Here is a 22901-nt window from a genome sequence, read left to right as displayed (position 1 = left end):
AAATTGATATAAATTTAAATAGGGACTAAGGATGTAATTTTCTCTAATAATAATCCAGAGTAATGAAGAGAGATGGTATTGTTCGAGTTCCTTCGTTCATGCTTAGCAAAGGTGGGACATAGCGGCTAAAGGAGAAAGCTAGAAGTCTCTAGTATTCACTAGATCTAGTAAAAAAATGGTGGCCACGCATCTCCATTTAGAGGGATGATAAAGACGATGATTTTAACTACTTTTTTATTTGATCAACTTGATTTTGAGGGCCTCGTTATTTTGATTTACATACTACGAGTCAAGATCAAGTAATTTAACTCTTATGCATGTTACCTTGCAAATGGGCTTGTAATGGAGTCCGTAGCAGTACTGATGGAATACACTTCAGATGAATCGTATGATGGTGTCGATGATCCAATGTCAATCTCTTTGCTGCACCTGTCCTTTGTTTCCCTATTGTGAGTCAATTCCAGGGCCAAGCATTGGTTCAACTCACTCAACACACTGCTCATGGTAGCTCTGTGCAACGATTTAGGTCTAGTGCAAGCCATTGCCACTTCTAAAGCTTTCGAGACCGAGTTTGGATCGAATTCGCCGTGCAGTCTTCGATCAACTATGCTTCCTATATCCCCTCTTTTAATCAGAGGTATCACCCAATGAACTATGTGCATCGTTTCTTCTTTCTTTATCACTGCATTCTGTCCAGTGATCAGCTCCAACAGCACTACCCCGAAACTGAACACGTCGCTTTTCTCGTTTAGCTTTCGAGTATTGTAGTACCTGAAAGAACGAATTGATAAAACATCGTAATTCGAAACCATAATCGGAAACTTAGAGTAACAGGTGAGACATACTCTGGGTCTAGATATCCTGGGGTGCCCATAACTGTAGTTACTATTAAATCACTGTGGCCTTCACTTGGGACAATAGCCTTTGAGAGACCAAAATCTGCAATCTTTGCGTCCATGTTTTCACTTAGGAGGATATTGGCTGTTTTCACATCCCGGTGAATTATTGGTGGTTTGCATCCATGATGCAAGTATTCTAGACCTGCAAATCAAAATCAAAGAGCTTTATTTGATAAAAACTACGGATAAACATCTGGTTGAAGTTGATTCAAGATTGTTTCGACATGGTGTCATCGGAGCAAGTACGCTTTTTGAAACCGTAGGCACCTTGTGCTGCATCGATTGCTATCCGGAGTCTCATTTCCCAACTCGAGCTTTTAGCTTTAAGCATTAAGTTGTCACATAATTTGATAATAAATTTAGTGAGGATGCAGTAAAACTGCAGGGGTGATTGCATATGCAGTTCGTGACATGAAACAAGGATACATGAGAGATAATCCTTCAGATTTCCATTGGCCATATACTCGTAGATGAGTGCCATATTGCTTCCATCGTCGCAGTATCCAACGAATGAAGCCAGATTCCTATGATGAACTCTCATCAGAAGTTCAGCCTGCAATACGACTCGTATCCGACAATGTCAAACATTTCTATATTGTTTTCGGATTCTAGGGGCTAGAAATATTACATACCTCAGCCTGGAACTCTCTTGACCCTTGTTTTGATGAAGTAGAAAGCATCTTGACTGCAACTTGGGTGCCATCTTTCAGTTTTCCACGATACACGGTCCCAAATCCTCCCTTGCCAATGACATCTTGAAAGTTGCTAGTAATGTTCAAAACCTCAGCAAAGGTGAACTGCCGATTCTTTGATGGCAACGGCCTTCCTTCACCATTGAAGACATCAGCCTCTGCTGTGTGCAACAAGTACACAAACAGAAAAGTAGCATCAGAATGTGCAATATGGAATTCTATAGAAATTTTGTAGCAGAGATACATCTTGACAAAATTCGTGTCTGCAACAACCTGGTTTTCGTTTCCTTCGTAGTCCCCACAGAATTAAAGCAACCGAGAGCACCAAAGCGGATAATACTGATGCAACAACCGGAACAACAACGTTCTTTTTCTTTTTGCATGAACCTGAGCTACAAATATTCTGTTCATCCACCCTGGAATCAAGTAAAATGTAGTTAGATTATGCTCTCTATGTGTTCTATCTTCCTCCACTACATTACTTTTACTTGGAAAGACAAAGAAGATCGACAAACGAAAACACAGACCTCAGAGTAAGTAGTCCAGCCTTTGACCTATCTAGAAGTTCTTCAGGAACATAACCAGACAGCTGGTTGCCTTCCAGATTCCTACAGAAGTACAATGTAAGTATTGTTACAGTTTTAAATTTGTTCCTCATTACGTTGGTATTACTCTCCTATTGCTCCATAACTTACAGTAACTTCAGAGATTTAAGTTCTTCCAGAAACTCGGGAACTGGTCCGGTCAAGTGATTGTTCGACAAATCCCTGGCAGAATGTCATGTTTAGTATCGGAGATGTGATTCGACAATATTGGTGCTATGATATGTACCACTTACAGGGTCTGCATTGATGAGAGGTTTCCAAATGAAGTAGATATCCTGCCACTTAATCCACTTGAACTCAAGTTACTGCCCTTGTTGAAATAAATCAAGAAACTCTTTATGTTCTTAGAAAAGACATGATTTCATGAGAAAAGGATATTGCAAGAAACCTTACAGAGAAACGATTCTTGGAGGAACCAAAACATTGTAGTTGCATTCGATACCTTCCCAGGTATAATTCTTTGGTCCACATGGATCCCCCACCCACCATTTGTTTACTTTATATGTTGTTTTGATAGTTAGAACAGCAGCAGCTGTGTGAAAGGAATCGAAACTGAGTTAACTTCGGCCTTTCAGTTAGATCAGGTGAAAATGTAGAGTGGTTCAATGGGAAACTCACCATCTACGGAAAACGTTGGCAATTCATCCAGTTGTTTGGCCACGTAAATCTCGATGGCATTCAGAATAGGTGGAAGGTTAGCATCATCAGTTTTATATATTGAAATCCGATGTTCTTTCCTCGTGAAGGCTTCCGAGTTTGATATGGTGGCTGCATACATGTACAGAGGGACGACAGGCCCAAACATTAGGGACCCGTTCCAGGATATATTGAATTTTCTTGTCTGGTTTTTCTCAAGTCGCTGCACTTCGGCAAAGTACATGTACACATAAAAGCTGCTAGCATCGTCATCGGCTGTCCACGATAATTCCAATCGATCACTACCGTTACGAGTCGTTGCAGCAGTTCTAATGACTTCCAATGGAGCTCTGTATCCATTTTCATTACTGTTAATTTCTGAAGAGGTACTAATCACATCCCAAGAAGGAGAATTGTAGGGAGACCAGATGCGGTCGTAAATATCATCTTTGTACCGACCGGTTCCGTTTGCATACCCGATATCAAATCTTTCAAAGAGTACTAATGAAACAGGTTTCCCAAGTTCAGTACCATAAATTGAACTATTCAGTGGCCTAAGCTCCAATGCTGATATAAAAGGAATTCCAATACCTTTATTTACAAGGCAAACACTTACAGTATCTGATACCACAGAACCAATTATCTCTGTCGTTACGACATCGGAAGCATTCCGGAATTTAATCGACGACCATAGGTTAACACCGAGATAAAGATCGAATTCCGGGGGCTTTTCTTGGCCGTCGTAGTTTCCATACAAGAACGAGGCTCTGAGCAGGTATAAACTGTCCTTTGCTGCTGCAGGTGTTAAGGTGTAACAATTCTTATTACCATTAGGAAAACTCCTGAGATCTGAAAGTGGATAAGGTAGATTTGGATTGTTGGGGTAAGCATATTCAGAAGAAATGTTGTTGCTGATCCCAGTGTTGATGTATGCTCCATCTGATGTGTAACTGATACCAGTGTCAGGGTCTACGAAGTTGAGATTCTCAGGTGATCCACAATCAATGCTTATGAACCCTAAAGAAAAAGAAGGAAATTTCTCAGTTCGTGCAATCAGACACAAAATTTTATGTTAAGAAAGACAAACATATAAAATTTTAATAACAACCCTCTAGTAGAAACAAGCTAAAAGTGAGATATCTTGAACAGGAAGAAAGTTCGACTAACCTGCTTGGAGTTGGCCATGAACAAGAAGAACAGCAGCAAGGGAAAGCAACAATGGAGGAAGGTACCCAACAAACATTTTCTTCTTCTTCTTCTTCTTCTTCTTTTTGTTTAGGTCAACGAGATTGATGGAGAACACAAATCTCAGAAGCAAGAGCTTAATGGAAATTCATCCAATTGTTGGACTTTTCTTTTTAGTAAACCAATATCATGGCTGCTGTTAATGGATTCAGATATTTTCACTGAAACAGTTCTCCCATGGTATTGCATTAAAATAAATTAAGAAGCTGTATCCATTTGTTGGACTTTTCTTTTTTGTAAACTAATATCATGGCTGCTGTCGGCGGATTCAGACATTTTCAACTGAAACAGTTCTCCCATGGTGTTGCATTAAAATAAATTAAAGCTGTTGAACGTTGAATTTTCCACTTTTTTTTTTCCATAGAGAAAGGGAATGAAATGATTCGGTATTCATATATTAGCATGTGGTCACTGAATCGGTAGCATTTTAAAAAAGTCAAATAAGTAAAATTTGGGGGAAATATTAAAAAAATGTCAATTAAGTATTCATTTTATCACATACCAGATCAAATAAAATAATTTAAATTCAAATAAAATTTCAGAAAGAAAGAAAAAATACACTTGTCAAATTAGATGAAATTAACCGAGAAATCAATCTAAGCTGTAAACATGAGGGGATTATGGCCCAGTTTAATAGAAAAGACATTTATTATGTAAACCCAACAAATATTGTACTAAAACTCATATCATTTCTGCTTGTTGCTATGCTAATTAACAAAAAGGGTCATCATCATTCATTGGACGCGTCCAGGGAACACGGCTAAACAATAGCTGGACTCTGACCGTCAATTGGGTGCACGTGGCGCCCATCAACTCTGTTTGATTCTCTCACGACATTGGAAATGGAAAGCCAGAGTGGCCGTTTCTTCCTTGAGATTCCCTCTTCTCGCCTTCTTTTTAAACCCTCTCATCGTTCTCAAAATCAAATTCCAGAAACAAAAGTAGAAGAAGACGGAATGGAGATTTTAAGAGTCGGGTTTGCAGTAATGGCCGTTGTTGCATTGGCGGTGAATCTGTTTGCACCTTCCATGAATGCTCAGAGCCTCGCTCCTGCACCTCCACCCACCAGCGATGGTTTGTTTTCTCTCGGTGTTTTTCATCGGATTGTTTTGGTGTTTTTCTAATGGAGATTTCGGTATTGCAGGGGCGACGCTTGATCAGGGAATTGCTTGTATTTTGATGCTGGTTGCTCTGGTGATCACGTATATCATTCACTGATGCTGATGGTGATTCTCTCTCTCTCTCTCTATCTCTCTCTCTCTCTCTCTATATATATATATATATTTGCCGATATTTCATTTAAAAATTGATTCTTTCCTTGGTCCAGATCTTCGTTCAGACTGCTTTTTTTTCCATCTTCTGTTTGCGATGAGAGCTTGTAATTATTCCCTCTTCTTTTAGTTTTGATTTCTTCGTTATTTCCTCCAAAGAACGAAAATTACATGTTGGTATCGTTGTTCATGAACAAAACACCTTCCACAATGAAACCACCCAAAGGAGCACTAAACATGTCTCGTGTTCAAAGATAAACATAAAGATGTTAAAACCATAACATTCTTTTTAAATTTAAAATTTTTAAAAAAGAAATTGTACTTTCTTAATTAATAATTTAGTTTTGCATCTTTGAAAGTCTCTAACTTTACATTCACATTACTTAACATAGAATTTACATCCTATTTAAAGCTTTTTAACTTAAAATTTTGAAAGGAATATATTTTATTCAAATTAAAATAAATATCTAAGTATAACAATGTAACTTCTATGAAAAGTTTCTACTAGTAAACATTATCGATAGATCATTTTAAACTTCTAAAAAAAACCATTTTTAAAAAAATGAGAAGTCTATTCCTTTTTCTTAAAGTGGTTTTTACTTGCGTTTAAAGTTACACAAAATAGATGATTAATTATATACAAAAAGTAAGATTAAATTATAATTAATTATTAAAGTTATTTTCAAATAATCAAGTAATCTATGTGATAAAAGAAAATTGTTATTAATTCTTGAGAACCTAAATTCAAGCACCATAGATATTAAGAGTGTGAACTTTTAATATTGAAAGATTAAGAGTTATCTTTAAACAGATATTATCTTGTATTTACCCATGGTTAATTAAAAAACAATGCATCAATCAAGAGAAAAAAATTCCACGACAAAAGAGACGGTTATTATGAAATATTCTAATAATTTATTTTTTCTAATTTATAGAGAGTCGCCGAGAGAGACCCAAAAAGAGTGAATGTTTGAGAGCTAAAATAGATGCTCTGGTATTTTGGGGACATGAGAGACTTCCCCATATAGGAAAAAATATTTTATTAAAATGGCAAAAGATAAGGGAGCTTCGTTTAGATAAGCAAATATCTTTATGTACATTGTCAAACCTTAAATGCACACAAATTTGAAGCAGAAGATTCAATAATACAACAATGACCTCTCTTTCATGTTTTGCAACATGACCTGCGGCCGTGGTACTCCAATCAACAAAACCAGCTCGCTACTAGATCCCTGCAGATCAAGAAACTAATCAAATAAATAATTAGCATAAAAGAACGGGATCCCTGCAGATCAAGAAACTAATCAAATAAATAATTAGCATAAAAGAATGGTGAACTATACACCATCAGATCGAGTAGCCATGTTTTATTTAAGCTTCTTATGTAATTCCCAGGAATAAACTGAAATAAAATGAATTACCTTAAAGTGCCATCTCAGCCTGCAATGCTGCAAGTTCATCTTCCTCAGCAGTACGCTTTTGAGGAACGGGTCGAGCTGGTTGCCTACCAGCAGGTACGTGGACTGGAGCTGCAGGAGCGGTTGTCGCAGGTTGAAGAAGTTGTTCTTCCAGCTCAGCACCTTCAAGTTCTTCAAGTTCCGCCTCCAATTCATCCTACATCATCAGAAGTTTTCAACTCAGTTGTTAGATGAGTATAACTTCTAGACATGGTATTCATAAGCATAGATAAGTAGCAATAAAAAAACAAAAGAATACAAGCAAGTGCATCGGAAAGTTAGTGACCTCATCAAAATCAGCTGCAGCTCCAATCGGAGTTGACAGTGCTTCTTGAATCTGTTTCATGTTTTCAGTTTGTTCATTGATCTCATCCATTGTTTTGTCAACATCATCTATGTTCCTGTAAAGAACACAAATTTCAGTAGAAAAGTGAGAATTAGCCACAGCTTGAGATTCATGAAGGCCCAAAAATAAGTTCTAATTTAGATGGCATAAATCGCAAGTCAGCAAACATCAATGACAAGGTAATGATGAAGAATTTATTGGAATACATACGTTGCTTTCTGCATTGCCTTCATAGCAGCTGCTCCAGTTCTCAATGCATCTACAGTTTCGGTTGTAGCTTTAGCACCTTCTAACATTATCATCTGCAAAAATTGATATATAAGTGATGGCATCCTTAAAATAATAGGGAAAAAAACATCCAAGGGAAGTGCTAACACACTAAAAATAACAAGATTCCAAGCTCACTTGATCATGAATACGAAGCTGGAAGTTCCCAAGCTGCTCTATTTGTTGTTCATATAATCTCTTTCTCTTCAAGCACTGTATAGCAGCTGCATAAGAACAGCATTAATGAATGCAAAGTTCGCTATAGATGTAGCCATCGTGGTTTTAGATGATACATAACTAAATGACTTAATCCTTTTCTACAAGGACAAGATCTTTGAATGTATAACTTCTAAGGGATGAGCACAATACATATCTGGAATTCAGAATCATATCTTAGCATGTTAACAGCTAATCTGGCATTAGCGCATAAGAAAACACTGGGAGCAGGGTTATAGTGGAAAAGAACCGTAATATACTAAAGAAATATGAATAATTATCATGAAGCTCCTGCATAATTAAGCTACAAGTTATTGCATGATACTGCTGGTAGTCGAGTTCAATATCATGTCTACAGTCTACGCACAACTATCAAGAAATCAAACATGAAACAACCAATAATTACAAAGTCAATAAGTTTCACTAAAACTTGTATGCATTTTTCTTTTCAACAGAGGAAGCCGTGGAAAACTAGGAAAACGATCAATATTGAGCAGATGCAATGCAACCATACCTCTCTTATTTCTCCCTTTGGCGAATTCCTTGGCCTTTTCGACCTCTGCAGCAGCCTTTTTCACAAGTACTTTTTCCTTTTTCTCTAGCATTTCAAGGGTCTGTATTATGAAGATGAATATAAGTAATAGGATTCCAATTAAGCGAAGTGCAGATATCGGAAACATCCCTTCGGGAAAATGTGAATAAACAGTTGAATAATTCGCCAAAGGTTATTATTCCATTAAACACTCAGCCAATAACTCAGTTTTATATCTAAATCCCAAAGTCCCAACCACTTGTGACTGCTAAATTCAATCCACCCAAAATCAACGCCAATTCTCGAATTCAGAGCAAATAACCGATTCACACAACGCAAAAGTAAATACAAAATAAAAAGTGGTTTCATAATCAGTTATACCTCATTTAATTTGTCTAACGTGGTTAGAGCATTCGCTTCCTGCTTGGGTTTCCCAAAAAGCCGACCAAGCATGGTTGATTCTCCGCGATTAAGAACCCTGGCAGTCTATTCAACGGTAATCATCAATAAGATCGGATCCAAAGAAACAATAATCAATCACTCGGAAACATGAAAAATATCAAAAAATTGAATCAAGCGTGAAAAAAAAGGGAAAATTCATTGCAAAAGAGGGGGAAGCTCTAACCTGTAAAATTAAGAAATTAGGGATTTGGAAATCAAGCGAGAAAGAGATCTGTAGATTCCTTGCATAAAGGGATAAACTAGGGGAAATTGGATTTTATTTGGTGATTTAAAAAAAAATCCTTAAGCGTGTTGTGTTCGAGTAAAAGTTGTTCCCTCTTTGCGCGTGGGAGTCGTTGATTGGCCTTAAGGAGGTCCCCTCCATCTATAAAGAGTAAATTACATTTTTAATCACTCAACGGTTGTCTTATTCATGTTTTTAGTCATTCAGTTAAAATAATAATAATTTAATCACTTTAACTTCGAAGATATATGTTTTTACAAACGGTGCACTTTACATGCAAAGTTAGCGACAACATACTCCAACTAAGCATACTTCACCGCCTGATCTAATAAGTTATCCTGATGAGTATTGAACTAGTGTGGGCATGGATGAATCTGAATGATTTTGAAGTTTCTTAAAATAATTTTTAAACTTTTAAAATTTATATTGAAGTCACTAAACTTTAATATTATTTATATTTGACCTCACCTAATTGTAATCAAGCCCATATGGATTATATCTAACTAAATGTAGTCCTGGCTCCAACAGATCACCCCCCTCCCCAACATATAAGATTTCAGTTGTAGGGTTGTCTTACTTAAGTTTCTAAATCCAAGCCATCACTTTTAATTAGGTGTTTGGTTGGCATGAATCTCTTGGAATTAGGAGAAATTAGAATTTAATTTCATCAATTTTTTATGTTTGGTTTAAGTTTTTTAAGAGAATTGGAATCTCTCATGGCTTCAACTTTCCATCAAACGAGGAAAAGTGAATTTCATCAAAGAATAGATGGAATTCAATTCCTTATTGGAGGGAATTAAAATTTGATCATATTACCCTCATCAATCTTTTGGTAATTTATTTATATATTGAATAAAAATATTTTTTTATTATTTCGGGTCGGGTCGGGTGAAACTTTATTTTGGTCGAGTCGGGTTATTTTTTTAAGCGTGATATTCGGGTCGGGTCGGGTTCGGGTTTAGGGTGAAAAATATCCGACCCGAAAATATATATAATTTTACCTTATATATTTAGGAATAATTACAATAATACCCCTTTATATATAATTTTTTTCAATTAAGTCACTGTTTTTATTGAATAAAAATATTTTTTTTTTATTTCGGGTCGGGTCGGATTTTTAATTCATATATTCGGGTCGGATTGGGTGGAACTTTATTTTGTTCGGGTCGGTTTTTTAAGTGTAATATTCAGGTCGGGTTCGGGTTTAAGGTGAAAAAACCAGACCCGACCCGAAAAATATATATAATTTTACCTTATATATTTATGAATAATTACAATAATACCCATCTATATATAATTTTTTTCAATTAAGTCAATATTTTTATTGAATAAAACTGATTTTTATAATTTATTGAAATGAATAATTAATCAATAAAATGAAAATTTAACATTTTTAAATTTTTATAATATATTAATACATGTAAGTTGTAAAATAAATTAAAATAAAATAAAAAAATAAGAAGTACAATTCTATTATTTTATATTATTAAAATTAAATTAATGTGACATATCTATGAACTAAACAGAACATGTCTCCCAACTAAACAGAATATGAAACATATTTCAATTCCTTTGCAATTCTAATTACCTAAACCAACCAAACGCCAGCTTACCGTTTATATATGTCAAGCTTAGAAAATCCAGTGGCGGAAACAGATCAGGCGCCGCCGCCTTCGGACCAACTCGTTGCGATGAACTTGACCGACGCTGTCCAGAAACACGCATTCTCCGACCGAGTCCTCATCCCTTCCATCGACGGCCGACCAGACGGCGGGGCTGGCCTTGCTGGGCAAAAAGTCCGGGCCGGTGGTTGGGTTAAGACAGGGAGAGAGCAAGGGAAGGGAACTTTCGCATTCTTGAAACTGAATGATGGATCGTTCCCGGCGAACTTGCAGGTCATTGTGGACGTCGGAGTGGCTGTTATGAGCAAGCTGGTTGCAACCGGCACGTGCGTGGTGGTGGATGGGATATTGAAGGTGCCGCCTGAAGGCACGAGGCAGAAGATTGAGCTTCGGGTCGAAAAAGTTGTTTCTGTTGGCGAGGTGAATCCAACTAAGTACCCGATTCCAAAAACGAAGCTCACGCTTGAGTTCTTGAGGGATCATCTTAATCTTCGATCTAGGACCAACACGGTATGAATCTTTATCCAAATTGAATGTTAATCTTTCCGTCTATGGAACGTTTGAAAAGCAGTACTATTTCCTTAATAATAAGATTAAAATTTTAATACTACTGAATGTTTGAAGGTGAATTTTCCATCTTCCTGACAAGTTAACTCTGCTGAGATCATTTGGTAACTGTAGGACAGGTTTTAATGCTTTATTATATCCAAAATATGTTGTGCAATATGTAAGGTATTTAGCTTCATTTTTTATTATTATAATTTTGTAATCCTTGGTAATTTATATGTGGATTCAGATTGCTGCCCTTGCTAGAATTAGGAACGCACTTGCTTTTGCTACTCATTCGTTTTTCCAAGAGCACAATTTCCTTTATGTGCACACTCCAATTATTACTACTAGTGATTGTGAGGGTGCCGGTGAGATGTTTCAAGTTACGACTTTGATTAGTGAATCTGAAAAGCTAGAGAAGGAACTGATTAAAAACCCTCCTCCGTCCGAGGCGGGTATAGAAGCAGCTAGGAAACTTGTGAGCGAGAGAGGAAAGGCTGTTAAACAACTTAAAGCTGCTAAAGCAAGCAAATCAGATATCACAGCTTCTGTGGCTGAACTTAACAGAGCAAAGGAAAGTCTCTCTAAGCTGGAGGAGAGATCTAAATTGAAACCCGGGATCCCCAAAAAGGATGGAAAGATTGACTACACTCAAGATTTCTTTGCTCGTCAAGCTTTTCTGACAGTGTCCGGCCAACTGCAAGTTGAAACATATGCTTGTGCTGTTAGTAACGTGTTCGGGCCGAACAGTCATATACCTCAAGGCATTTGGCAGAATTTTGGATGGTAGAGCCTGAAATAGCATTTGCAGATCTTCAGGTATGTCTCGCTACATTCATCTATGTGGAGCAAAAAATATTCATGTGTAAATTAAATCAAAGATTGAATGCTTTTGTAGGATGACATGAAATGTGCTGAGGCTTATGTGAAGTATATGTGTAATTGGTTGCTTGATAAATGCCTGGATGAAATGGAATTCATGGCCAAAATTTATGATAAAGGTTGCATTGATCGGTTGAAAATGGTTGCTTCGACTCCTTTTGTTCGAATAACATACACTGAAGCAGTGGAGCTTTTAGAGGAGGCTGTGAAAGGTGGCAAGAAATTTGAGAATGAAGTTAAGTGGGGGATTGATTTATCTTCTGAGCATGAAAGGCATGCAAGTGTTTATAATTCTTTCTTCGACCCGCTTTTAACCTGGATGTTAATATCTTGTTTTCCGTTGACCTTGCAGATACTTAACAGAAGTTAAATTTCAGAAGCCTGTTATTGTTTATAACTACCCAAAGGGAATAAAAGCATTCTACATGAGGCTCAATGATGACTTGAAGACTGTTGCTGCTATGGACGTCCTTGTGCCCAAGGTCAGCATTCTCTCTCTTTCATGTCATCACATATGTATTTATAATCTTCTGTCTTGCTTTGCCACATTTTTTAGTCAATATTTTACGAACATTTTAGGGTGGAGAACTGATCGGGGGAAGCCAAAGGGAAGCGCGTTATGATGTCATTAGGGAAAGGTATGTGGTAGCATTTCCTTGGTTATATATATATCGTTGACGTTGAGACTGCTTGACCTAAGATTGAAAACTTGAGGATATTGAACATAACAGTGAACCCCAGACTGAGTTTTGTTGTTATTCCCAACAGGATTTCGCAGATGGGGCTTCCTCTTGAACCATATGAGTGGTATCTTGACCTACGGCGCTTTGGAACAGTTAAACATTGTGGATTTGGGTTGGGCTTTGAACGAATGATACTCTTTGCCACTGGCATTGACAACATTAGAGATGTTATTCCCTTCCCAAGATATCCAGGTAGAGCTGATCTTTGATTGTGTGGTGATCTGAGGAAATGGTAATGATTTTCAGTTTAAAAAATACTCACGGATGTTATTATTTTGCTTTATCATACTCAGAAAGAAATTGTGCAAGTAAAACCGGTTCTTCAATTTTGCGATTGCTTCGGTTCATCCTTGACAGCTCCAAATATTTGTTTATGATGTACGGATTTTAGTCTTGTTTTTGCAATGCAATAAAGCTAATACTGGAATTGCTAATTTACAATTTCTTCTTTGGCAGTAGATTGTTTAGATTTCCAATGCCGTAGTTTAGCAGCTGGAGAAGAACTTATCCCCTCTTCTCTGCTCTACAAAGGCCTGACTGATAACCACTACTGGTTTCTTCACTTATAATCATAAAACCGTTAGTTGGTTGATATCATAACCCAACCTCCGACTCCTCTGTCATCTATAATGATAAAATAAGCTTCCAGTCTTCTAGACTTGAGGACTGCTAAATTTGCTATTTTGTCTAAAACGTGCTTCCAATGAAAATTCAAAATAAATCGTATAATTTAAAAATAAAAAATAAATTGAATCAAATCTTGTTAACCTCTAATTGTTATTGGTTAAACCTAAAGTATGTTCGATTTTTTATCAATTCGAACTCAACCTGAATGTTATATCCTTCATCAGACACTCGACCTAATTCAGACCAACTTGAATTTTAAGATAAAAACCTTCCTTCTATTTAAATATAAAAAATTCTTATTTTTATTCGACAAAATAAAGACTTACATGAAAAATAAATATAAAAAGTGGTTATAACAACTATCTTCAAATATATAGAAAAAATTACACTATTATCCTAGATCAACCCGGAGTATTTTTCACCCTAATTTTTTTTTAAACCCCAACTCTACAGGGCCAGTTCAGAGCCCGACGGATTAGAGTAAAATTGTCATCCATGTTTATAAAGCTTTCATATTTTTATATGGATAACAATTCAAACACTTCTACGATTAAGAATAATGACTTAAAACAGGGTTTCGTAGCTTAAGAAGAATGACATGATAATCTTTCTGCAAGAAGTTTTAATTGCAAGAGGGCAAAGCTTAAAAGTCTAGAGACTACAATAAACAAAATACAAGGAAAACGATATGCCTCATAAGTCATAATTGTAACACTAGCCAAAATTCTGATGTAAAGTTGTGAACAAAATGCAAGCTTTCACGAACTAAAGATCAATGAAGTTACTCATCATCGTCAATGACCTTGGTGCCCAGATCCTTGAGTCCTTCAGCTGGTATTTCAGCAACAGTTACCAGAGAGTAGACCTCCTCCTTTGCATCTTCGTCATCGTTTCTCTTGCGAGCAATGCGGACTCTGATCCTTCTCGGGACACTCCGTATCCCTCTACTCCAGATGTGCTTGTTCAGCTTGACATCAACCCTCACATCCTTTGTTCCCATTGCTTTTTCTGCAAACTTCCTGATCTCCTTAATAGCCTTGGGAGCCTTCTTCTTGAATGTGCTGTTTACGAGATCACAATGATGAAAGTTAAAAATTGCATACTCAATCCTCTTGTTGAATGATTAAACACATTGGCGGTTGAAGCAACTCCTAGCTCCTAACACAGGATTCCACCCAATTCGAGGGCAGAATCATCGTTATCAATTATTCTACAAAGCTATCACAGTCAAAATAACAAGAAAATCATACTAAAATAATGGAGAGAGAAAAACTTTTGCATTAAATCAAGCTTTATTTTCCTATAACTAAACCTTCATTCCTAAAGCTTCCGAGCACAAAATTAAACTCAAACCGCGGCACCACCTTGAGACATATGTTATCACTAAAAAATATTATTGAACAATGCATCCCGAGGATAACGATTCATGAATCTCACAATCACTTGCATGTTCTTCTCTATAGAGCCATTACTGATCCCTATGAAAGAATCATTACTTAGCCAGCTAAATTCATGACTATAATAGCTCAGACTAATAGTCATTCAAAATATGAATAACACGAACTGTGAATTATACACATCGTCGAAATATTGAAGAGTAATAAATCAAGCAAACAAGTTTATAAAGAAAAAGACAATGTTTACAACCAAGTCAAATCCACAATGCAAACTAAGATTAAAAATGAAACAGACAAGCAAAGTAAAAATTATTTTTTTTAATTACAAGAGAAAGATCAGTTACCAGCCATGGAGGCGCTTGTGAAGGTTGATGGTGTACTCTCTGGTCACCACCTCTTCCTTTCTTCCCCTCGTTTTCTCAACCATTTTCAATCCCTCTTGCGCTATCCCTTACCTGCATTCAATCAACCACTCGTCATCTTTAAAAACCAACTTTTGAACGACAGATATTGGCATAAAGAACGAAAATAAATCAGAAACAGAGAAATAGTGATACAGTTTTTTTCTTAATTTTAAAGTTACTCGCTGGATTTTCTAGGAAACCAAACGGAGGGAAAAGGCGGGATTGACCTGATTGGATAGGTGGAAAGCAGAAGCGAGCCGACGAGAGAATAAAGACCGAAAGAGCGCTCAAGCAAAAATACACAAATGAGAAAACCCTAGTAGCATACAGCTTCACCCACTGTGTCGTTTTGTGAATATTAATTGATCATATGATTGTCCTTCGATGTAAAATCTAAATAGATGGCCTCTCTCGCCGGAAAAAATATAAAACGGATAATATCACATTTAGTACTTTTAATTTGATAAAATGTTCAATACAATACCTATATTTTTAAAATATTTAATGCAATATTTGTATTTTCACAGGATGTCTAATGTGTATATATATTTATATAATATCTACTATGATATTCGAATTATCATTTTATATTATTTTAACATCTATAAATTTTTATTAATTGATTTGACACTTACTAAGAATATTAATATAAACACTTTACCAAGGGCATTAACTCAGGACAGGACAAATACCACATTAGATATTTTAAAAATACACTACCACATTGAATATGTTGTTAATGTACATTTACCAAATGATATATTATCCCGTAATAAAATCCAAGTTGGATTCTATTTGTTTGATTTACTTGAGAAAACTTATAAAATAAATAGTCCTCAGATTATCATGAAATTCTATTTTAGCCACCAGATATGACATCAAAATTCATAATACTCAAATTAACATGTGTTAAAAGTTATCAAATTGACTACAAAGCCATCTAATATTCTAAGATAAATAAGCTAAAATACAAGTCCAGCTCAAAAAGTTTACAAAACAAGCCTCAAATTTAACACATCCTACAGCAGTAACTAATTTATCAGTGATATGCTTAACCTGGCTAATGCACCAGGCCAAGTGGTTCCCTTCATACATGTTTTTTAGACACCTTTTCTGCAATTAACTTCACCTCCTTAATTCTCTCATCAACCAACTGCTGCAGCTGTTGTTCTTGAGTTTTTGTCTGATCTTCGTCCATCTGAACACCGCCAACCTCACCACTCTGAGACCTGAACATGACAAATGACGTCTCTTCATCATGAACGCTTGGGACCTCGATTACTTGCTTTCCTGCTGCCTCGGAATCTTTCCCTAGTATATCAGCCTTCACCCTATAACTAATGATCGTTACATAATCTTCCATATGCTTCTCTATGGGATTAAGGCCGAGATATATCAAAATCTCCCAACATTGAAGAAACTGTTTCTTGTTGATTTTCAAATTTTTCCTGACTTCCTCAACTATGTCGGGAGGTGGCAAGAATCGAGGAATATGGGCTTTTTTTGACAAGTTCCCCTGCTTCAGACGCGAGACAGCTGACTTAACAGCCTCCTGTGCTGGTTCAAAAGCTAGCAGTCGTTTTATATCAAAACTGGTCCGCACATGCTGGAAGTAATCTAGAGGCTCTTCAACTGTCAAGTCATAAACGTTTTCAGATACTGCAACATTGCTCAGAACCTCCACAAGGTGGCTGCCGTAACCCTTGTGCTGGTAAGGAGGCAATACCAGAATCTGCCAACAAAAGGAATAATTTCATAAACAAATGCTATTTGTGATTATTAAAATATGTCGACATGTAACAGTTGTTGAAGAGTGGCCATACTTTGGGTTGCATTCAGTCTACCTCAGGTACTAACATGAATAATGTCAATGAAAGAGATTAACCTGGCTGAGTCGCAAGCGTGAACCATTAGGGTAATGATAAAATCGATAGAGCGCTGCAAAACCAAGCAATAAATGCTGAGCATTCTCTGGCTGATCATTTTTCTTCTGAGTCAAGAGATATAACTCCCAGATTGGGTCAGTTACATCAATAGGATTGCTACCTAATCAAAAAAATATAGTTATTTAGATTGTATTAAGAATGAGATGCATCATGCAATTAACATTCGGCGAAAGGTAACACATACCATCAACAAGAAGAAGAACCAAAGGTAGCAAGCGACTATAAAGATGCCCGGCTGCCAAATTGTCCATCTTCAAGCAAACAACCTAATACAGAAAGAAAACAAATAAACCATGGCTAACATTTGCATACATGCAGCTCATTACCATTACTTTTATAGTAATTTAACCTACCAAAAAGTTAAAATCGAGGGAACTTAATCTCTTAAAATATTTCCCTATAATATACTTCATGGGACTCTCCATGGAGGTTTGAACTGTTAAGGAGCAGGATCATCACAGCTAGCCTCCTAAGAATGTTAATTAGCATAAAACAGACAACCCCATGATTGCCCAAAGGGGCCTACAGAAAAAAAGATAGGAAAAGAAATAACTGTAGGAAGGAAAGGAAAATGAACTCATTAATTTTGGATGCTTGAAAATTTCATGTAATGCCAAACACAAAAGAAGACCTCTCAGAAAGATTAGACCAGGATGAGACTGAAACTCGTAACAAGATGGGAAACAACAATGAAGAATTTAACAAAAAGATAATAGCAAAAGATCAGGAAAACCCCTTGTACTGTCAGGTCAATTGCAAAATTTAAAACCCAAACAAAATGGAGATCGGACAGAAGTTTGAGGTTAGAATAGTAATAACAGTGACATCCAGGCAACAAAACAAACACTTTATTCATGCATAATTGAAGATGGAAGTAACGAGAAAAGAAAATAATTCACTGCATGCAAAGATAGTAAAATTACCTCCAGATCAGAAGAGGCTGCTTCTGAATTGCCATTAAAATGAGTTATACGGCCATTGGAAGCTTTCATTTGCAACTTCTCTCCATGGGAAACAACAGAACTGAAAAAGGGTAACATATTGAGTTCACAAAACCGTAAGCAAAGAAAATAGAAAGCCAAGATTGCTAAGATAAAAGGGAAAAATATCTTCATTATGCATAAGATTTCATAGCATAATACCTAATGAAGTTATTCTCAGTTGAAAAGGTTTGCAGGAAGTCATCTTTGTTGTCCAAAAGAGTCGCACCAAAAATTTTCTGTACAAAAAGTACATAAAATCATGAATGCCTCAAGATATCATAGATTAAGCTAAAGTTAAACATGGTATAACATATACCTCAAGAGCAGATTTCAGGTCTGTAATCCCTTTGCCCCCCTGAATAAACAACAGTGGAACTCATTAAAATATCATGAAAAAAAATCAAATGAAATGCTTCATTGGCTCTATATGATATAATACATCAACACAAAACCATCAACGAGAACAAAATAATATTTGTAGGCAAATATGCTGCAATTTATGAATGAATATTACCTTTAACCCTTGGTAACCATATATCTTCTCCTCTTCTTCAAAAAAATCATTCAAATCAACCGGATTGATACAGAAACCATCCGAAGTTCCAACTTCCTCTTTCTTAGAGACTAAAATGATATCAATTAAGAAAAGTTAGCAGTACAATAAATAACGTTATTGCAGAAACTAAAAGGCGGAATTGTTTTTGCTGTCAGTTAACACAGTTAATAAGAGCATCCAGTTATCAAAGTCAAGAAATTCAACTTCCATTTTTAAACCTTTTTGATCCATCAGCACTTGGAAAACCCAAAACATATGTTATAACAGTAGAAGATGAATTAAAAAAAGTAACTTAGAAGGGGAAAAATGGAACTCACCCAAGTAAATCTTTATGCAGTCATTGGGCTCAACTCCAGCAGCTGCTTCAAGGCCAAACAAAAAAGAACCAGCAGCGAGCGGAATCAAAAAGCAACTCTTTGAAAGGTAAATAAAACGGAAATTAAACAGAAGTGAGGGGAAGTGAAGCTAGAAACAGAAAATGTAATTTGGGGGTAGAAGAGCTAAAAACATAAAATTATGAAAACGAAGAAGAGGAGACTGACCGATGCTGGAAAAACTGACGCGTCGCTTTTTCTTGGGGTCGGGGAGCGGATCGGCGTTGGGAAGATGTTGCTTCTTTCCCATTTGACGGAGGGTTAGGGTTTTGCAAAGTGGGAAATGAAGAACTGTGAGGCGGGAAATTATGTAGTACAAATTGGGGGATAATTTAGGGTTATTTATAATAAGCTCATTGAAGCCGCGCAAAATAGACAGAGGGAACTCATCACGTGCAATCCACGTGATGTATTTTTTTGTTAACTAAGATAAAATGTGATTACAAAGTAGTATATACAATAAATATGTTCAATCATTTGATAATTAACGTTCAATCATCCTTGCAGTCGTTGGTGCTCGAACCTATGACATCTAGAAACAATAATAATTCCTTTAACTATTGACGTAAGTTGGTTCGTGCACGTTATTAACATGTTTGAGTCCATTTTCAGGGTAAATTACAAGTTTCATCACTTAATTTTCTTTCCACTTCTATTATGGTCATTAAAGTTTAAAAAAAAATCAATTTGCTTATTAAGCTTTCAATTTATTACCATTTTATCATTCTATAGTTAAATAATTAACGAAGTTATTTTAAAAATATTATGAAAAAATCTTTAATTTTAATTCCCTTTGATTTCTCGAAGAGAAACATTTTCTTTCAAATTTCAACAGTGAAAAGGTTGAAAAGAAGGAAACAAGTTGTATATCTTGATTCTACATTGATTGAATGATGAATATTAAATATCATAGTGGTTTGATTAATGAATTTTGAGTTTAAGATTGAGATTTATAATTTTTAAAGTGATTTAGGTGAAATCTAAACGGATAGAGTGGTATGAATCAATGAGTCTAGTTCGAATAAGACACTAAAGAATGATAATTGCAGGGTCAACGTGACACATTAATGAAATTATTAAATTTTCATTTTTGAAGGAAAATTAAAATTTTAAAAAAGAATGAAACAAAAGAGAAAATAACTTGGGTGTATGGGTGTTCAAACGGTTAATTCGGTTATCGATTGAACCGAATTTCCATTAATCGATTTTTTTCTTTAATCGTTAACCAAACCGATTTTTTTTTTAAATATTAATTGATCTGAACAAAGTTCGATTATTTCGATCGGCTAACCAAATTAATCAAAAATAATTTATAATTAGATTAATTTGAATATAATAGAAGTATGTTTTTTATTTTGGGTTAAAATTTTAATTAGGTATTGATAATTTAATGAGTTTAGCGTAGTTAAAAAATATTTGATTTTTAATTCTTACTGAGTTTGAGCTTAAAATATATATTTAACATATATAATATATTTCATATTTAATAATTTAGGTTATTTCGGTTAATTAACCGATTTCGAACTGAATTAATTGTTAACCGAATATTGAAAAAAAATGTTAACTGTTTCCCGACAAAATTAATTTGGTGACCAATCGAATTAACCGAACTAATTCGGTTCGATCGGTTAATTCGATTAAAACCGAAAAATAAACAACCCTACGTGGGTGGGTGGCACATGGATCCCATCTCAATAAAAACAATCTATATCAGTACCTGTGATTATCATGTCATCTTTTCATTTATGATTTAGCACTCGAATGATCACAATAGAAATACCTAGATAATTTAATAAATAAATTGAAAATTTTAAACTTAAATAAACTTGATTAAAAACATAAGGATCAATAGTGGACAAAGTATGAGAACAAATGATGTATCACATCAGCAATTAACCTCATTGAAACAAATGAAAAAATAAGCTTACACATTCTGCAGTTTTACTTTTTTTTATCAAAGAAAGTGTGCTTTGCAGAAAATACAACCCGCAGGAGTATTCCTAACAGAAACCAGCTAGAAGGCGGGATACTTTTGCACTCGGTGGGCGAGCTCTCTTGTTCTTCATCTATATTGCTCGGTCACTCGAAACCGATGAAGCTGGTAAAACCCCGGCTAAGAAGTTCAGGTTGTAGAATGCCAGGCATGTCTACAATACTATAATCCGATATGCTTTCATCTTCAAAACAACAACTATATTCATTTGTACAAGTCATATTTGTATATACAGGGAAATTAAAGAAACTTTTATTCTAAGCTTTTGAGATTTGTTGAAAAACTTCATCACTCTCATTCAGGCAGGTTAAATTTAAACCAGATAATAACACAGAGCATAAAAGATTATGCATTCGCCTTTCGATTCCGAAAAGGCGTACCCTATTAAATGCCGACAGAGACCCAGGTATCTTTGAACTCTTCACATATACCCCATCTCCACTTTACTCTTGGACGATAAGCTGTACACCTAGGGATGAGGCTACTAGCAACTCTAAAATCTCCTTTAGGGTGGAAGAGTATTGCCATGTCTGACAAATTGGTGCATTTATCCAAGATCGAGAATATAAAGGGCAGTGTAACTTCAATATCACGCACAACTAAATTTGCCACTATCTCTGCCAACTCCTTCAACGCATTCCTATCTTCCAAACCTCCTTCTCGAAAGCAATTCTCAACTTCACACCAAGCCCCCGGGCCTACATTAAGAGATGTTACACTTGGGAACACATCAAACACTGCTTCCAAGTGGAATTTTGTCGTTGCAGTCGATTTGAGAGAATTCACTGTCAGCTTCCTAATTGATTTACCAGATGGAAACATGCCAAGGAGGGCTACAAAGACTCGAAGATTCAAGGTGAAGGTTCTCCAAATTACGAAACTCTTTCACTCTAAAATCGTATGCTTCCTCGACAGAAAGATAGAAATCGGACAACAATGGGGCATCAAGAACAAGAGATTTCGGCTTAATACACTTCAATCTGAGCTTCACTAGGTTGGGAGCAACAATAGTCAAAGACAGAGGAGCATTTGACACTGTCCAGAAGCATGATTTAAGATGCAAGAGACGAATTTTCGGGTCTTTAAGCCCTCCGACACCAACCAAATTCAGAACTGGAAGAGAAGGAAAACAATCATTAACTTTATTTACATCCTCATCTTCAAGTCTAATAAATTCAAGCGTAAAACTTGTCAGCTTAGTCATAGGATTCAATCCATCAACCGAGAGCCAAGCATTTTTTAGCTCTAGTTCCATAAGACTGTTGCCTACATACACAAGAAAACAAACCCTATTAACAACTCCAACTTCTCAAAATCTGGACACAAATCAAACCACGAATTTTGCTTTAAAACGAGCCCGTTAACATCAATTTAAAACTAAAGATACTGTATTTCCAAATATAATTTTGCAAGTGCTTAAAGGAACTCACAAGAAGAAGAAATCAAGCTCAAAATCTGAGATTTCCTCCAGCAAGATTGTATCCAAAAATCCGAAATCGAAAGCTTCCCTAGATCACCGCAAACCTTGGGCAGCCACTCCTTGACGAACCCCACATCGGTCAAATACAAATAATCGGACTCATCATCTACGTCATCGTACGATATATTCCCGAGCGATTTATCGACTCCGATTGAGATTGCTTTGAGACACTGAGCGATGCCGACGATGTTATTAAAGATTGCCTTGAAAGGAGTGACGTGGTCCTTGGTCGCCGGCGAACGGGATTTGAGGTAGCGAGACAAGGTGCAGAGGAGGTTAACGGAACGGACCTCGCGGGTGAGCGAGTTTAGAGATTTGGAGGCGATTCGGCAACGACCGAGGTCAGCGGAATCCGTAATTCGACTCAGGATTTCAACGGCGAGATATGGTGGAAGATCATCCATTGAGAAGAAACGAAAAACGAGACAAGACAGCTGAATGGAAGGTGTTGGAATTATTTGTTTCGAACGGAACTACTTACCATTCAGAATATA

At 36.1% G+C, this 22901-nt stretch overlaps 4 protein-coding genes and 3 pseudogenes across 7 annotated transcripts; 2 read left to right on the top strand and 5 right to left on the bottom strand.

The window, feature by feature from the left end:
- Positions 1-81: 81 nt before the first annotated feature.
- On the bottom strand, positions 82-4256 carry LOC120192345 (probable LRR receptor-like serine/threonine-protein kinase At4g29180). Of its 3 annotated transcripts, none has more exons than XM_039195132.1 (12): positions 4000-4256; positions 2815-3849; positions 2590-2728; positions 2430-2501; positions 2287-2358; positions 2119-2199; positions 1865-2007; positions 1532-1752; positions 1326-1452; positions 1146-1220; positions 846-1041; positions 82-771 (listed from the first exon to the last, which is right to left on the bottom strand). In XM_039195132.1, the coding sequence occupies exons 1-12, from the start codon at positions 4073-4075 to the stop codon at positions 321-323; spliced, it is 2688 nt and encodes an 895-aa protein (XP_039051063.1). In that variant the 5' UTR covers positions 4076-4256; the 3' UTR covers positions 82-320. The 3 variants fall into 3 exon arrangements, with proteins under 3 accessions (XP_039051063.1, XP_039051064.1, XP_039051065.1); XM_039195133.1 differs by having other exon boundaries at positions 1532-1749; XM_039195134.1 differs by having other exon boundaries at positions 1167-1220; positions 4000-4255.
- Positions 4257-4904: 648 nt separating this feature from the next.
- Positions 4905-5475, top strand: LOC120192340 (arabinogalactan protein 41-like). Its single transcript, XM_039195128.1, has 3 exons — positions 4905-5151; positions 5222-5303; positions 5405-5475. Exons 1-2 carry the CDS (start codon positions 4920-4922, stop codon positions 5293-5295), a joined length of 306 nt encoding a protein of 101 aa, XP_039051059.1. The 5' UTR covers positions 4905-4919; the 3' UTR covers positions 5296-5303; positions 5405-5475.
- Positions 5476-6373: 898 nt separating this feature from the next.
- LOC120192366 (vacuolar protein sorting-associated protein 32 homolog 2) lies at positions 6374-8911 on the bottom strand. 2 transcript variants are annotated; one of them, XM_039195157.1, is made up of 8 exons: positions 8792-8911; positions 8548-8652; positions 8149-8248; positions 7557-7642; positions 7362-7453; positions 7092-7206; positions 6770-6962; positions 6374-6580 (listed from the first exon to the last, which is right to left on the bottom strand). In XM_039195157.1, exons 2-7 carry the CDS (start codon positions 8617-8619, stop codon positions 6771-6773), a joined length of 657 nt encoding a protein of 218 aa, XP_039051088.1. In that variant the 5' UTR covers positions 8620-8652; positions 8792-8911; the 3' UTR covers positions 6374-6580; position 6770. The 2 variants fall into 2 exon arrangements, with proteins under 2 accessions (XP_039051088.1, XP_039051087.1); XM_039195156.1 differs by having other exon boundaries at positions 8548-8644; positions 8786-8859.
- Positions 8912-10466: 1555 nt separating this feature from the next.
- Positions 10467-12905, top strand: LOC120192369 (annotated as a pseudogene).
- Positions 12906-13858: 953 nt separating this feature from the next.
- Positions 13859-15424, bottom strand: LOC120192368 (60S ribosomal protein L31-like). The gene is made up of 3 exons (XM_039195159.1): positions 15303-15424; positions 15016-15126; positions 13859-14335 (listed from the first exon to the last, which is right to left on the bottom strand). Exons 2-3 carry the CDS (start codon positions 15096-15098, stop codon positions 14056-14058), a joined length of 363 nt encoding a protein of 120 aa, XP_039051090.1. The 5' UTR covers positions 15099-15126; positions 15303-15424; the 3' UTR covers positions 13859-14055.
- A 575-nt stretch (positions 15425-15999) lies between these two features.
- Positions 16000-19280, bottom strand: LOC120192370 (annotated as a pseudogene).
- A 1635-nt stretch (positions 19281-20915) lies between these two features.
- On the bottom strand, positions 20916-22886 carry LOC120192364 (annotated as a pseudogene).
- Positions 22887-22901: the final 15 nt, after the last annotated feature.

Source organism: Hibiscus syriacus, unplaced genomic scaffold (genome assembly GCF_006381635.1).
Source record: "Hibiscus syriacus cultivar Baekdansim isolate YM2019G1 unplaced genomic scaffold, ASM638163v2 tig00116974_pilon, whole genome shotgun sequence".
Taxonomy (NCBI): domain Eukaryota; kingdom Viridiplantae; phylum Streptophyta; class Magnoliopsida; order Malvales; family Malvaceae; genus Hibiscus; species Hibiscus syriacus.
The sequence above is the reverse complement of the archived record's forward strand: the minus strand, read 5'-3'. Positions and strand labels throughout refer to the sequence as shown.

Bases quoted from the DNA above. Each gene is read 5' to 3' on its own strand.
- LOC120192345 (XM_039195132.1), bottom strand. From the start codon at position 4,075: ATGTTTGTTGGGTACCTTCCTCCATTGTTGCTTTCCCTTGCTGCTGTT. The intron at 3,850-3,999 runs GTTAGTCGAACT...CTTTTTCTTTAG, and splicing joins TCATGGCCAACTCCAAGCAG to GGTTCATAAGCATTGATTGT. The intron at 2,200-2,286 runs GTAAGTTATGGA...GTACTTCTGTAG, and splicing joins CTTAAATCTCTGAAGTTACT to GAATCTGGAAGGCAACCAGC.
- LOC120192340 (XM_039195128.1), top strand. From the start codon at position 4,920: ATGGAAAGCCAGAGTGGCCGTTTCTTCCTTGAGATTCCCTCTTCTCGC. The intron at 5,152-5,221 runs GTTTGTTTTCTC...TCGGTATTGCAG, and splicing joins ACCTCCACCCACCAGCGATG to GGGCGACGCTTGATCAGGGA.
- LOC120192366 (XM_039195157.1), bottom strand. From the start codon at position 8,619: ATGCTTGGTCGGCTTTTTGGGAAACCCAAGCAGGAAGCGAATGCTCTA. The intron at 7,454-7,556 runs GTGAGCTTGGAA...CAATTTTTGCAG, and splicing joins AGCTTCGTATTCATGATCAA to ATGATAATGTTAGAAGGTGC. The intron at 6,963-7,091 runs GTCACTAACTTT...CTGATGATGTAG, and splicing joins CTGCAGCTGATTTTGATGAG to GATGAATTGGAGGCGGAACT.
- LOC120192368 (XM_039195159.1), bottom strand. From the start codon at position 15,098: ATGGTTGAGAAAACGAGGGGAAGAAAGGAAGAGGTGGTGACCAGAGAG. The intron at 14,336-15,015 runs GTAACTGATCTT...TCTCGTAAACAG, and splicing joins CACAAGCGCCTCCATGGCTG to CACATTCAAGAAGAAGGCTC.